The sequence below is a fragment of the Thermobia domestica genome, chromosome 18 (genome assembly GCF_964235325.1).
Source record: "Thermobia domestica chromosome 18, izTheDome1.hap1.1, whole genome shotgun sequence".
Taxonomy (NCBI): Eukaryota; Metazoa; Arthropoda; class Insecta; order Zygentoma; family Lepismatidae; genus Thermobia; species Thermobia domestica.
Genome location: NC_137471.1, coordinates 101743977 through 101759063, shown reverse-complemented (window position 1 = coordinate 101759063; position 15087 = coordinate 101743977). Strand labels below are relative to the sequence as shown.

At 35.4% G+C, this 15087-nt stretch overlaps 2 protein-coding genes across 32 annotated transcripts in view; one reads left to right on the top strand and one right to left on the bottom strand.

The window, feature by feature from the left end:
• Positions 1-15087, bottom strand: part of LOC145674949 (uncharacterized) — a 768948-nt gene that overhangs the window by 748192 nt on the left and 5669 nt on the right. For 23 of the 31 annotated variants that reach the window (XM_081745245.1, XM_081745232.1, XM_081745224.1 and 20 more), the window contains exons 1-2: positions 7145-7167; positions 4226-4411 (exon numbers count right to left, since the gene is read on the bottom strand). In XM_081745245.1, coding sequence (XP_081601371.1) covers positions 4226-4399 — 174 coding nt within the window. In that variant the 5' untranslated portion in view covers positions 4400-4411; positions 7145-7167. Of the gene's footprint in view, positions 1-4225; positions 4412-7144; positions 7169-15087 lie in introns of those variants that run through there. The other 8 variants (XM_081745220.1, XM_081745217.1, XM_081745219.1 and 5 more) reach the window with 3 other exon arrangements.
• Positions 8793-10688, top strand: LOC145675193 (uncharacterized). The gene has a single exon (XM_081745564.1). It carries the CDS (start codon positions 8793-8795, stop codon positions 10686-10688), a length of 1896 nt encoding a protein of 631 aa, XP_081601690.1.

Below are 15087 nucleotides of genomic sequence, written 5' to 3'. Positions count from 1 at the left end.
TTTGCTGAAGAATTGAAGGCAGGAATATTTACTGAACTTATCAAAACTGCTGAAGGTCAAGAAAAGTACATTTTCAAGAGCGCAGCTAACACTGCTTCATTTTGTGCATGTCATAATTATATTGCTAATTTTATTTTATTTTTTGCTTTAAATACAGTGTATTATTGATGGCAGACTTCAAAAATTACATGTGCCAACTCAACCAAAATTGGTTTAAGAAAATTTAATAAATGCTTCAAAAATAACTAAAGTTATTAAATTCGATCCCCGAATCGCTCAATTTTATGTGAAGTAACCACTTTCAGGTTGTTCGCATTTCTGATGAGCAATGATCTCAAAATCTTAAGAGTATACATACGTGAAGATTTCCATTTTCAAAAGCTGGCAACCCTAGTTGTGTTGGTTGCACATCAGGCTCATATAACAGAAAGGGATGAGTCCGTTAGGCTATGTAATCTGTGTCACGGGCCATGGGCCCAATCCAATCAAAAAGCAGTGTATTGAAAATGTGACTTGTTTAAACTGAGATCGGAAAGTATTGTTATGAGTTCAAGGGAACTTCTTTTGTGTCTGCAATTATAAAGAAATACATAAATGAGTCCGGTATTTACGAGAAAAATATAGTGTAAGCTATTAAAAAAATATGTTGTTTTGTTTAAGTGCTTTATTGTTAAATTTGTTCTACTGCATATTGTTTTATATTAAGCGTTTTATATTTTATTGTGCCATATTTAATTGTTTCTTTCTTATGTACATGTCTTGCTTAAATACATATAATTGCCGTGTTTTGAGCACAGGTGGCTTTAGGGTCTGTCTGTTGTGGGGGCGGACCTTCCGGAAGTCTGGAATAATTCTCAATCGAGTGGGGGGTCCGTGAGTTCTCCCGCAGGAAATTGTTTAAAATTGTTAATAAAAAGCTCTGCTTTCAATCCTTTCATATATAATTCTTTATAACACAACATAAGGGAATATGTTTTATTCTTCTCAGAAAGTTGGGGACGGAGCAAAGTTTCTCCATGCCCCATCCCCGTAACTACGGAGAAACTCTTTCATGGTTCTGAGTCATTATGTAAATAGAAACGCAATCTTTTAGGCAACATACCCTCATTGTATTTCAACATTTAGATAGACGGTATGTTGAGTCAAAATAGTAATAAAACATACAACCTCTGCTTTATTTCCACTTCGAACACTGATATAAATTACAAAAAACTATACATTGAAATGACACAGCCAACTGCTTCATGATGCCAGTTGAAAGACAAGCTCAGGAGCGAATTTGGTGCGAATTAGGCCGAATTTTCATGCATGTGATAGAAGTGTGCTTGGTTGCGATTTGGTAGCGTCTAAAGCCGACCATTCACATTTTTGGTGAAGAATTTTGACATTTTATAGAACAAAATTTTCCAGTCTTGACTTATATTTGTACAGATAAAAAATTCGTGACCTAAAAGCTAAATTTCGTGACTTTTTCTTGACTTTCGTGACCGATAGACACCCTGAAAATGGACAAGAAAGTTTTATTGTTCTTATTTACTGCTCTTTTGACATGAAATTTGTCACATCCATGTCTTTGCCGATTATACACATAATAACATTATAAGTGTGAATTCGTTATCAAATTATATTCCTACAACATTATATTTATAGACATGCGACAATAATTTTAGACATGAGTGTACTATATCCGATCTGTCCACAAAAATCGTTTCTATGTTAGCCTTTATATTTTAAAACATATTTCATATATTAGTACCTTCTGGTAATCCTGAAAAGGTCAAATTAAGTATGTTAAGGCCCGCGGGCTAGGCAGCTAGAACCATTAAAAATCTGATTGAAGTAAATTTTTCACACTTATTATTATATTCTAGAATTCGTATCTAACTATGCAGAATTAAACAAAAGTTTACTTTGCGACTTTCTGTTGTCAAATTTGTCTTTGTCCATCCCTACTATTTATTTCCTTATTCTTGGAGACTATTGCTATAATATCTACAATACATTGAAAATATCTTATTTACAGTAGTTTCTAGATATTATAAGGTGGCAAGCTCAGACAATATAGAGGTCACTTAATCTCTATATCTCTCTACGTAAGTTTCTAAAATCTTATACTGGACTTTAAGGAAATATATCAAATATAAAGCAATATTCTATCATGTAACTAAAGTTTAATAAAATTGAGTAAAAATTTGAAAAATAATGTTATGATAAAAAAAAGTCACTGCACTAATGGAATACACACTAACAATAAAAATATATTTAAATTACATATATAAATTTTATAAATAATTAAGATAAAAAATGTCTGTTAAGCTTGCCCTTAACAGTATTTATACTTCTTATTTGAAGTAAATAAACACGTATTCCATCGTTTTACGATATTTATCCAAGAGAAGAAAGCGGGATGGGGCTTGGAATTATTACAAGGTATCAACATATAGGAATCTCCTATGGTTCGAGACACATAAAGTTAAGTGTTTGGATCCATTATTGAAAATAATTAAATAAGTGTTACATCGTTTTTTGATGAGAAGAGATGAGAAGAAAAAAGGCCGGGATTGCAATTATTATAATTAGATTTCCATACCCCGGAATCTTTTAAAGGTAAGACACAAAATTTGGTGTTTTAGGTTTTCATCTAAAACAAGTAAACACGTATTTTAGCGTTTTTAGATGTTTGACCTAGAATGGAAGAAGAAAACGGGTGCGGGTGCTTCCCTGAGATGCCCATACGCGACGTTCGAATTTTGTGCGTAACTTCAAGTTTAGATGAAATCTCTGTGAAAGGTGCAGAAGGTGCTAGTGCTACTTCGCGTATCAAATCAGATAACGGTAACTTATTTACACTCAATAAGAAATAGGAATTATCAATAAAAGTTGCTGTCTATAGTAAATAGTGCCGATCTTGTAGTAAACTCAAACCCTATGTACTTGTAAGATATCATTAGTAAATATCCTCATGGCAATTTTGGTTAATAAATGCGGCGAAATACTTGCACATAAACGGACTTTCGCTATCGGTTATGTAGTAGTAGGAGGAGGAGGAGGATTTACACACTAAACTAAGTTTGGTTATCACCAGTAAAACTGTCAAACGAGCAACAGGACCACATATGGGGTATTATCAAATGTTTCAGTTAAAAAGCGACAAACACAGTCCGTATGTCTCCAGAAGGTTCAAGAAGATTGATCGTGTTCTTTCATTAAATAATGCTACAAGCAGATTTTAATCTTCAAGGAAAAGATTCGCATTTCTTTGCATGCATATTATAACTCTCTTCATTAACCCTCTTGAAATGTTGCATTTTTAAAGAAAATTTTAGACTTTCAGTGAAGTAACCACTGCATTGTCACTATTTATCCCAGGGTCATGATTTGCATGCCGAACCTTTTAAGAATGAAATACACTTACAAGTGGTACCTTGTGCATGTGTGCATGACGTACGCGGAAAGGGAAATTCGGAGGGTTTTGCAAAATTTTCCTCAAAAAATTCTTTTTAAACGTGGAGTATTCCTGTAAGAGTACATGATCCTAATACGACTTGAAAAACTCTATGGGGTATATCAAATACGTGTATCGAAGTTCATTTCGATATCTTCAATAATTACGAGTAAAAATGTTTACCAATGCTTTGTGAATATATCAAACCAAACATAATATGAAATACAAAACCCTTTAAACAAAAAGTTCAAAATAAAGGGCAGTGGAGCGGGGAAAGGGGAATAAAATGCTATAACACTCATTTTCCAATATTTTTGCACATATTATAGAACTAATAATTAGAGTGATAAACAATCCTTCTTGAGAAGAAAAGATGAGAATTCTGCCACCCCATTTAGAAAGCCAGTTGCAACGTACCAGTGCAACTCAAGCGACAGTGCATTTTTTAATTATTATTATTATTTTCGTTTACATTTTTAAGAACTAAAAGAGAGAAAGTAATCATATTCAACCCATAATATAGATTCTAGAGCTAGTTCATAGATGATGTCTGTATATGCATCACCGCATCATGCAAGGATTTTAAGAGTTTAGACATTTAGCCACCAAAGATGCAGAAAGCTCTTTCTGACTTCCTATGACCTTCCAGGTCTGCAGTAATCTGAACTTGACTAACAGAAACTAGTATAACTACTTTTTACAGAGTGTAATACTACTAGCTACTAAATGTACATCTAATAATCCAGTAGTATGCATAAGATCAATACATCAAAAACTTACCTGAAAATACTGACTACATGCAGACAAAACCACCTTATGAGCTTTCAAATACCTTCCCTCTGCTGCTAAAGTCACATCAACTAGCGTTCCACTTTCAAGTAGTGAATCAAATACAGATATCAATGTGCTCTGGTGGTTGTTCCATCTTAAGCAGAACTGTTGTTCCGATGCCATATTGAAATAAACCTGGGTGTAGAAAAGAAAGATACATCACAGTTTACAACTACGACACTGGAAACGAAGTTAAAATACGGAATTCATTGATCGGTAACTCTTCAAACCATAAAAGCACCAATTTCACGTACCTCTTGTTCCTAATGAGTGAAGGTTCCCTTCTATCTTCGTATAATTCACATTTATGTAAAAATATTTATTATTAATTCTACATCTTGTTCCATTAGTATAGGAACCCCTTCAGAAGGAATCATAGGACCTTCGCACCTAATAACTGGTCAAATGCCTGAGTCTGCGTATTGATAATGCCGAAGTATAGGGAGTCCCAACTCAAATAACACTACTTTCAAATTTTGTATTTCCTGTATTTATAAAACTTATAACTTTCACTTCGCATATATTTAGTTCGATTTTGATTTTCGGATTTTAATTTAAATAATAATAATAATAATAATAATAATAATAATAATAATAATAATAATAATAATAATAATAATAATAATAATAATAATAATAATAATAATAATAAATAATAATAATAATAATAATAAATAATAATAATAATAATAATAATAATAATAAGGCTTTTCACTTAATTGTTTTCTGTCTAGTAAACGATACGGTGTTTAACTTCAAAATTGTATATATTTTAAACCCACGAAGATTAGAAGTAGGCTTGAGTCGAAAAAAAAAAAATATCTAAAAATCGAAAAATGAGAGCGCGAGAAAGTTGTATCACGTCATACGTAATAAATTTGTAAACTGTTGGTTGCAAGGAGACAAAATCTTCGAAATCGAAGAAAGAAAAAAAAAACTTTTTTCAATGTCTTTACAAAATTCCCTAAGCCCACCATAACAATCTCTATTATAAAGAACGTCTCAGTCTGGGTAACGTAATTCCTAATAGTCACCGTTCCGCTACGTGCGCTGCCTGCCTGATGTCAATAGAGGCGCCAATGTGAGTTAATTTGCAGATTTAAAACTACTGTGACGATTTAATTGCAACTTAAAATCATTTACATTCTTCAAAATTGTAATCGATTTTGTTCAATTTCAATTCCTGGATTGTTTCAATTACATTATTTCAAAATAAGACAAGCCCGTATCCCTATTTAGATTTGACAATTTGTATAAGTGCTGCTCTACAGTAATATATCATGACGATTTAATTTGAACTGTGTTGTTTTAATTTAATTATTCGAAATAGATAGTGATGATGATGAGAATGAACATACATTCCTTTCTATTATTACGACAAGTAGAGTAACTTATTTAAATTTGAAAAACGTCGCAAGAGCCAAACTAAAGAAAAATCCAGGAAAACACCCAAAATAGAACGATTTTAATCATTTCACAGATTCGTTATTACATCAGTTTATAACATAAAATGTCAGTTATTGAACGTCTATTAATGAGCTATATACTCTCGTTTTCTTAGGTTAATGTTGTTGCGATTATACACGTCCTGATTTTCAGGACCACATAATTTAGCAGCATACTCAATATATTGTTTCACATGAAGTATTATGTATACCTAAGTGTGATTCGCAACTTCTCTTGTACATCGACCTCACGCCAAATGGGTTTTGTGGTGGACTAATACTGCGTACTCTGTTTTCTCAGAATTCTTCCGTTTCCTGTCACTTTCTTCATTCTCATTATCAACGTCTCCTTTAGCCTACATGGCAAAATCGTGGATCACAAAACTGAAATATTTTATTTTCATATTTTTTGTGTCGGTCATTTGTCCCCACCCTGTAGGCCTTGCTCTTGAAAAGCTAATATACTGTATATGGTGATAGGCTATATTTTGTCCCGCAATACTAGAGTGGAAGTGCCTAAGCCGCCATTTTTCGTATATGCAAGCAGCAATCTGAGAAAATACTGGATCAACTTTTAAGAATCTTTAATAGTTGGAATACTAATTTAATGAAGATAGTGATTGGTTGTATTTTTCTTGGAATATGGACAGGAAGCGACAGGGGCGTCTATCATTTTATTTATTTATTTAAATGATTAATTTGCTGTAGGGGCTTCATGGTACCTTTATTAATCATATCACAATAGAAGGAAGAATTTCTTGTATGTTCCACGAAACAATGTCATCATAAATGACAAAATCTATTAATTCAGCTTTAAATAGTAAAATGTTGAGTTCTTGAAGCGAAGCCATACAATGTAATTACTTAACATTACTGCATAATTGTAGTAACAAAGGCGATTTAGACATCTATGACCAGTGGGGTACGAAAGGGGTGGTTCACGGGTATTCCCTTTTAGCAAAATACGCAAAAATAAACATTTACCATATGCCATATGTATTCTTGTAACAGTCCTTTAACACACTGTCTATCATATAACACAGCACAGAACTGTCTTGTTATGAGCTGGTTTCAGCGGTAGGCATCTCCAAATTTGTCTGATAGTACCGTTTCATGCAAGTGCGTGCAATACGATGTCATGTGTAAACTTGCAATTACGTGCACGTTGTTATATTAATTACATGTGCTTGTTACGACTTGTCTGTTGTTCATGCTTTGTTGGCAACATGGGATTTTACTGTTCTAGTCACATTTAGTTTCATTTTCACGTATTATACATTATAGCTGAAAGAAATATATGCCATTGTCCTATATCCTGACATTGTATACGTAACTTTTCAACGTTACACTTGTATACTGGCGAATTCTAGAACTCCATGAACTAAAGGTCATTTAGCGGAAGTTTCTGAATTTTTGCACTTACCCCACAACAGTTATTCAAGCGCACACATTTGCAAAATTCCGTGTGTAGCCATATTTGATGCCTTATGAAATCATCATTACTCATTTCTACGATCTTCTAATTTCATGCAGTTGCACATTCTGTGGAGACAAATACAAAATCCATATAAGACACATTTGGCACAATTCCTTCCCAGAATTTTCGGAGTTTAAAAATGGTAATTTGGCTGATGCTCACTTTGACTTTGAGGCATATTTGACGTGTTTGATGTTGAGATGCTAGAAATTTTTAGCATTACATTGAAGGTCATTTCATAATATTTCCACTGGTGTTTGTCTCATATTTCCCTTTTCATTTCTGAGATATTGTATTTATCAGCATCCTGATGTTATCATGATTTGCTACACGCTACATTAAAAATATGGCCGCCGTGTTCATACAGAACGTTAATCTGATATTTCTGATCATACCATCGTGTTTGCGAAACAAGTACGAATATACGTGCAAAACATCAGAATTTTCAAAAATGACCATGCAATTTGTGTTATATCGAGAAATTTTTGATGGAATGACCATTCCCCAAACGAAGCATTCTTTTGTCTCCTAATTGAACCTAAGAGCTGATTGCAACACGGTAAATTAGAAATCACAGCTGAATAGCGTGAAAAAGTAATTACCCAAGATTGTGGAGAGAAGTTAGGAAAGCCTTAATCCAGAAGTAGATTGGCAAAAGTTAGTGACTATGATAAAAATAAGCACTACGAAGTTTATAAGACACATGAAAATACGTTTAAATATTCAAGATGCTTAGAAATGCGTCAAATGCCGATTATTGTTGACTTACGCCATTTATTTTTGTAACATCCTGCAACAGCTTTATTTTATCGTTGTCTGCACTATATATTTTCCCTGGTAGTCAAAACCTAAATCCTGGGCCCATCGGGCAAGGGGTTGCTGGACCCCTACCAGGCGCCTCCCCAGGTGGCGGATAGGGGAATGTCTACTAGATATAGTAGGCACCGGAGTCAACCGGGGTGGACCAAAACCAGCACTGCTGCCTTGCAGTTCGTGGAGGGATCCATAAAGGCTAAGGGAAGACAACCCTGACCAAAAATCACCCGGTCCTCCAGGTTGGGGGTTGGTCGTGAGGCTAACAACTTCACACCGGAAAAAATCAACCGTTCAGAAACCCGAAAATGTGCCTCGGAAGGACGGGACAATAGGAAATGGATCGGCGAAACGGAATAAGGACATGATTCTGGCAACCTGGAATGTGAAAAGTATGTTAGGACCAGACAAGATGCATGAAGTAGCGCAGGAAGTAGTGAAGTATGGAATACAAGTGGCGGCCTTACAAGAAATAAGATGGCAAGGCACAGGAAAAAGGGAGGAGAAAGACTTCACAATGTTCTACTGTGGAACGGAGCAAAGAACTGGCCAATACGGAACAGGATTCATCGTTTCAAAAGAAGTGTGAGGAAGCGTCCTACAATATAAACCAATCAACGAAAGAATCAGTTCACTCAGATTAAAAGGTAAATGGAGAAACATAACTATTTTAACAGTCCACGCCCCGACAGAAGAGAAGGAAGACTACGAAAAGGAAAAATTCTACGACAAGTTAGAAGAAGCTCTGGACAGAACACCTAAGTATGACATACAGATAATCATGGGAGATTTCAATGCCCAGATAGGTGAGAAAGATAGCATAAAAGGGGTAAGTAGAAAACATACAATACACGAAGAAAGCAACAGTAATGGTGATCTGTTATGCCAGCTGGCAATCAGACGGAAATTTATAATAAAAAGTACATGCTCTCCACATAAACGTATACATCTAGGAACCTGGAAGAATCCAAGTGGGAACTCAGTCAGCCAAATTGACCATGCACTGATCGGTCAAAGGCACGCATCAGCAATAATAGACACCAAAAGCTCCAGAGGACCAAACTGTGATTCCGATCACTTTCTATTGAAAGTAAAGCTACGAGAAAAGATTAGAAAAACACATTCAGGAAATATACTTAGTAGAACAAAGTGGAACACAAAAGAACTGGAAAAAACAGAAAATAGACAACGATATCAAGAAAGTATAAAGCAAGAAATAGAAGGATGGACGGAAACGGAAAGAGAAACAATACATACACATTGGGGAAAAATTAAAGAAACTCTGAAGAAATCGGCTGAAGAAATAATAGGAGAACAGATACAGACCATAAAGAGAAACAGGTGGTTCGATGAAGAGTGCGAGAGAGCGATAAAAGAGAAAAATGAGGCAAGGATGAAAATGCTACAAAAGGAAACAAGAGGAAACGTTGATAACTATAAAGAGAAGAGAAGAATAGCCAACCACACATGCAGGAAAAAGAAGAAGGAGATGATTATGGAGCAGATAACGGAGATAAATAATCTGAGCGAACAAAAGAACGAGACAAGTAAAATGTACGCAGCCATCAAAAAGATAAATAAAGGCTATGAACCCAAAGAAATTGGCTACAAAGACAAAAATGGAGAAATGTTAGGAGATACACACAGTATACTAGAAAGGTGGGCTGAATATTACCAGGAACAATTAGGAAAGGAAGAGACGCAAGAGCTTGAACGCACAACCACTGCAAACATAGGGAAGAATACAAGGGACGTCACAGAAAAGCAGCCAACATATGAAGAAGTGGAAACAATCTTAAACCAAATGAAGAACAATAAGGCCCCAGGCGAAGATGAGGTAACAATAGAATTAATAAAAATGGCAGGCGTTACAATGAAGAGAGAAATTCATGAACTCCTTAAGCGCATCTGGGAAGAAGAACGAATGCCTCAGGATTGGCAAGGAGGAATTATCTGCCCAATACACAAGAAAGGAGACCGCACAGAATGCAGCAATTACAGGCCGATAATGTTACTGAGCACGGCGTACAAAATATTAACGAACATTATTAACAAAAGAATGAAAAAGTACACAGAAACTATAATCGGAGAATACCAGTGTGGATTTAGACCTGGAAGAGACACGACTGATCAGCTATTCGTTCTACAGCAAATTATAGAAAAACATTACGAATACGGACTTGACCTTATAATTCTATTTGTTGACTATCGCAGAGCCTTTGACAGTGTAAATAGAAACCAAATCATTAAGGTGATGCAGCAAATGGGCATTCCCAATAAGCTGATTAATTTAACACAGATGATAATGCACCAAACAAGCGCCAAAGTAAGAATAGGAAATGCTGTAAGTCGAGAATTTCAGTATTACAAAGGAGTCAAGCAAGGAGACGGGCTATCCACCACGCTCTTTATTATAGCACTGCACGCAGCTGTACAAGAAGTACACAAAAGAGGCTCAATTTTCACCAAAAGCACCCAGATATGCGCATACGCAGATGATATTGCAATAGTGGCTAAAACAGAAAAAGATCTGATGGAAACATACCAACAAAGCAGAAGAAGAAGCTCTACGAAGATTCGAAAGAAGAAGAATACGCAAGATATACGGCCCAGTGAAAGAAGACGATATATGGAGAATAAGGAGCAATGCATTAGTAAACAGTATATTAAAAAGTGAAGACATTGTAAAGTTTATTAAATCTCAGAGAATAAGATGGCTAGGCCACGTAAAGAGAATGCCAGAATCGAGAATACAAAGGAAATAATGAAGGACTAAATATACTCTGTAAGAAGGAAAGGAAGACCAATGACAAGGTGGATAGACGACGTAACGGAAGACCTAAAACGATTAAAAGTGAAGAGATGGTGGGAGATCGCCAAGGATAGAAAAGCATGGAGGCACATTGTTAGGGAGGCCAAGGCTCACAAAGAGCTGTAGCGCCAGTTGGTAAGGTAAGGTAAGTCAAAACCTAAATGACAAATTATTCCACTTTGCACAGCTCTGTGAATCGTATGGTGTATAGCACTCTTTCCCAATTGACGGTCGGCGGATTCCTAGGTGTCTGTGGCATTATGTACATCACATAATTTATAAAATATATAAATTCCTATAAAATTTGTAATTATTTCACATTAGTAATATTCCACCTGCAAACATAAAATACAGCTTTTGTACACTGTACAAAAATACTCCACCGGCAGAAAATAATATCTCATATAGGGTCAGTGAGAGTAATTATGAGACAGATTTCACAACTTTTCCACGTTACTCAGCTTACAATAATTTAGAAACCAGTTAACATAGGCAGCAATTTATTTATGGTGCCAACAGGGTAACAATTTGCTGCCACGAAATTTCCTGTCATCCCATAAGTTGATGAGTAAATGTCAAATTTGTGCTGTCTCATAATTTCCTTCCAAGAGGCTAATTATAAGACACCGGGTGGATAATTATGAGACAGCTATTGTCCCCAAGAGATACGAAGAGTCCAACTGTGCGACAAAGAAGTCTTTGTTATTTTGTGTTTACTACATTAAGATATACAAATATTTGACTGAGTTACACGAAAATAACTAAGAAAGAAAGTGGAAATAGCTACTGATGTTATTCTAACATTTTTGTGAGTTGAAGGTATTTCCGCATTGTGTTTTATGGAATTATATAAGAATAACGTAGAGAATCTATTAAATTTTTATGAGACCCACGGATTACTAAATGTAAGCGATAATTGAAGCTTGTATGAGAACCGGGTCTAGTCACTGTTCTAGTCTGACTAAAGTCTTACCAGCTAACTCAACTTAACCTCCTGAGACCCAGCATTCCCTATAGGGAACATCTATATGTTTGGTGTTTTTCTTTATAGCAGTAATAGGAAGGCGGATACGTGTACTAGAAGCTGGCAACTATGTGACAGCGTAGCAAATATCGATGTTCATTAGTTTCCTTAGCACATCGGACAGTGGAAAGTCAACGAAGATGGCAGAAAACTTCGCGTCTGCATCTCGTAAAGATAAATATTCGTTTAGAAATATGATTGTTTTTCATTTTATTTTATTTATTGTTGCTTTATGTACGCATAAGTAGTGTATTGTTGAATTATCGTAAAAAAAAACAAACAATTATCGTAACAGTCATTTCTTACGACTTACAAAAATTTCAAAAACGAGTCCCTATTTTCGATGTTCTCTATAGGGAACATTGGGTCACCAAATTGACGAAAGTACTAATAGATGATAGAGTACATTTTCTGAAAGTAATGTGTATGTCCTTGATAAATGTTTAGCCTACCTCTATGCAATACGTTAATTTACGTAAGTAATGGTCTAAATTCATGCAGTGTTTTAAACTTTTTGAAATTTATCTAATTAAAGAACTATTTTACCCAAAATTCCTTTCTGGTAAATGGTAAACTTCCACTGTTTCCACACGGTCTAATTCTGTAACCAGAGACGATGATTGCAACCAAGAGAAATGTCCCCCTATCTTAGATAAGCAAGCTTAGTTCATGAATTGACAGAAATGATGATAGAATATCGTATATAAGATTAACCTAAAATGGTAATTTCCACTATTTTTAAAAATTTATTTTAATTTGAAAGTCTCTGGAATAAATAAATATATCGATATTTTTAAGTTCACACAAATAAAAGTGATATGAGAATTTGAAAATGACATAAGCTAAAGCTACTAGAAACGAATCCGCGCCAATTTGGTTCGACTGGCTTCAAAATTGCCTTACTTAACTTCTGTCTATATGCAATAGCTGAATCGGAATTCAACTATTTTATCAACTTTGACATCTGACTAGAAAATCGTGAATGGATCACTCAATTCTCATACAACTTGCATATATGCAGAAGGTAATTTTGACACCACACCAATCAATTTTGTAAGGAGACGTTTTCAGTGTTTTTTGCATACGTTGTTTCAAAAGTCCAATATCTCACTTATTTCTTCGAATGCGAAATAAATATTTTGTGAGACATTTTGTATTATTGTTTTAGGATAATTTTAAAAATTGATTCCAAAATCCATATCTCAGCGGAAATCCCCATTCTAGTCAATTCGGCGTTACTTACTCTGATTATAATTCGTTTATTTTTCCGTTTTTTGTCTTTACGCAGCTAAGAAAATACACAATGAATTCAAATTAAGGTGCATAGTATCTTCACCCAATCTAGATGGAAACTGAGCTCCTAGAGATTTGAATAATTTATTTTGCAAATTATTCTAACGTGTTTCGAGTATATCAGACCTAATATATTGTAATTTATTTTTATTTCGTAGGCCTGACAGACAAAAAAATTCAAGAGGAACTATTGTTCGATGGAAATGACTCAAATTTGGATCTCTCTGATGAAGATGAAGAGGAGTACTTAGACCTGGTTCCACGGGATTATGTAGAGGACAGCAGTCAATTTGTAAATCAAGATGAATCAGATTTTGAAGAACAAGTCTCTCCAGTTCACCTAGAACGTATAGGACGTCCTACACGGTGGAAGCATACAGATGTTTTCCAACCTTTGCCCCCTGCTCCTGATTTTCAACCAGACGTCTCCGATGTAAGAAAATGTAGCCCGATCCAACATTTTGAAAAGTACTTTCCTGGTGTTTTTTACGAAGACGTAAGTAAAGCAACAAACAAAATATATCATGTTAAGACTGGCAAGATCTTAAACGCTACGCCTGACGAGATCAAAATATTATTTGGAGTTATAGTTATGATGTCGATTTGAAGTATCCTAGGCTGCGAATGTACTGGGCTAGAGGTACACGGGTTTCAGCAATTGTAGACTGCATGTCACGCAACCGATTCACGCTTTTGAGAAATAATTTGAAAGTTGTAGATGATTTAGCTGTTCCGGAAATAGAAAAGGAAAATGACACTTACTGGAAGGTTAGGCCTATGATAAATTTAGTACAAGAAGGGTGTCTGTCAAATTCTAAAACGAGAACAGTTTCAATAGATGAGCAAATAGTTCCATTTTGGAGTCACGTCAAGATGAGTCAGTACATTAGGGGAAAACCAAACCCTCAAGGTTTGAAGGTGTTTGCTGCATGTTCGCCTGATGGACTCCCGTTGGATTTGTTTTTCTATGAAGGCAAAGGGGACACAATTTTAAAATCAGATAATCCTGAAATGAAGAATCTGACCATCGGTGAAAAGGCTGTTATGAAACTAACTTCATCTCTTCCGGAAGGTTGTACAATATATATGGATCGATTTTTTACGTCCATCTCACTCCTTGATTTACTTCATTCGGAAGCAAAGATGCAGGGAACTGGTACCATAAGAAAAGGAAATATTCCCCAAGCTGTACGCTTGAAATCTGACAGGGAGTTGCAATCCCTAGGTAGGGGACCAATTGATCAAGTGGTTAGAAAAGATGGACAACTATGTATAACAAAATGGTTTGATAATAAGCCTGTGCTCTTGGCATCTCCCGTAGATGGTTGCTTACCATTAGATGAGTGTAAGAGATGGTGTAAGAAAGAGAAAAAGTATGTGACTGACCCGAGGCCAAAAATCGTAAAAAGTTACAATTCCGAAATGGGAGGTATTGATCTTTTGGACAGAGTTATCTCAATTCAAACGCGAACGAGGAATGGACCGTCAGTTATTATGCACCTCTATGACTTTGCCATTGCAGCCAGCTGGTTAGAAATGAGGCGAGATGAAATAGTAAGAGGCATACCTAGAAAGAACAGATCTCAGTTTCTTGACTTCAAAATGTCTCTTGCAGAATCCCTTCTCCATGACACAATGAAAATGAAGGACAATGGAGAGTCAGAGACAGAGAACGAAACCGATGAAGAAAGTGAAATGACAAGAAATCCACGTAAACGACAAGCAACAAGTCCCCATTCCTCAGCCGAGTTCAGGAAGAAAGGTTCCCTTCATATGCCCGAAACTATGGATAGCGAAGAACATAGACGTCGACTTCCTGGATGTAACAGCAATAAAGCCAGAGTTCTGTGCAAGGCATGTAGTGTTCACTTGTGCCTGGTAGCTAATAGGAATTGCTTCAAAGAGTACCACAACATGCTGTAATTATTGAGAACAATAAATATAAAA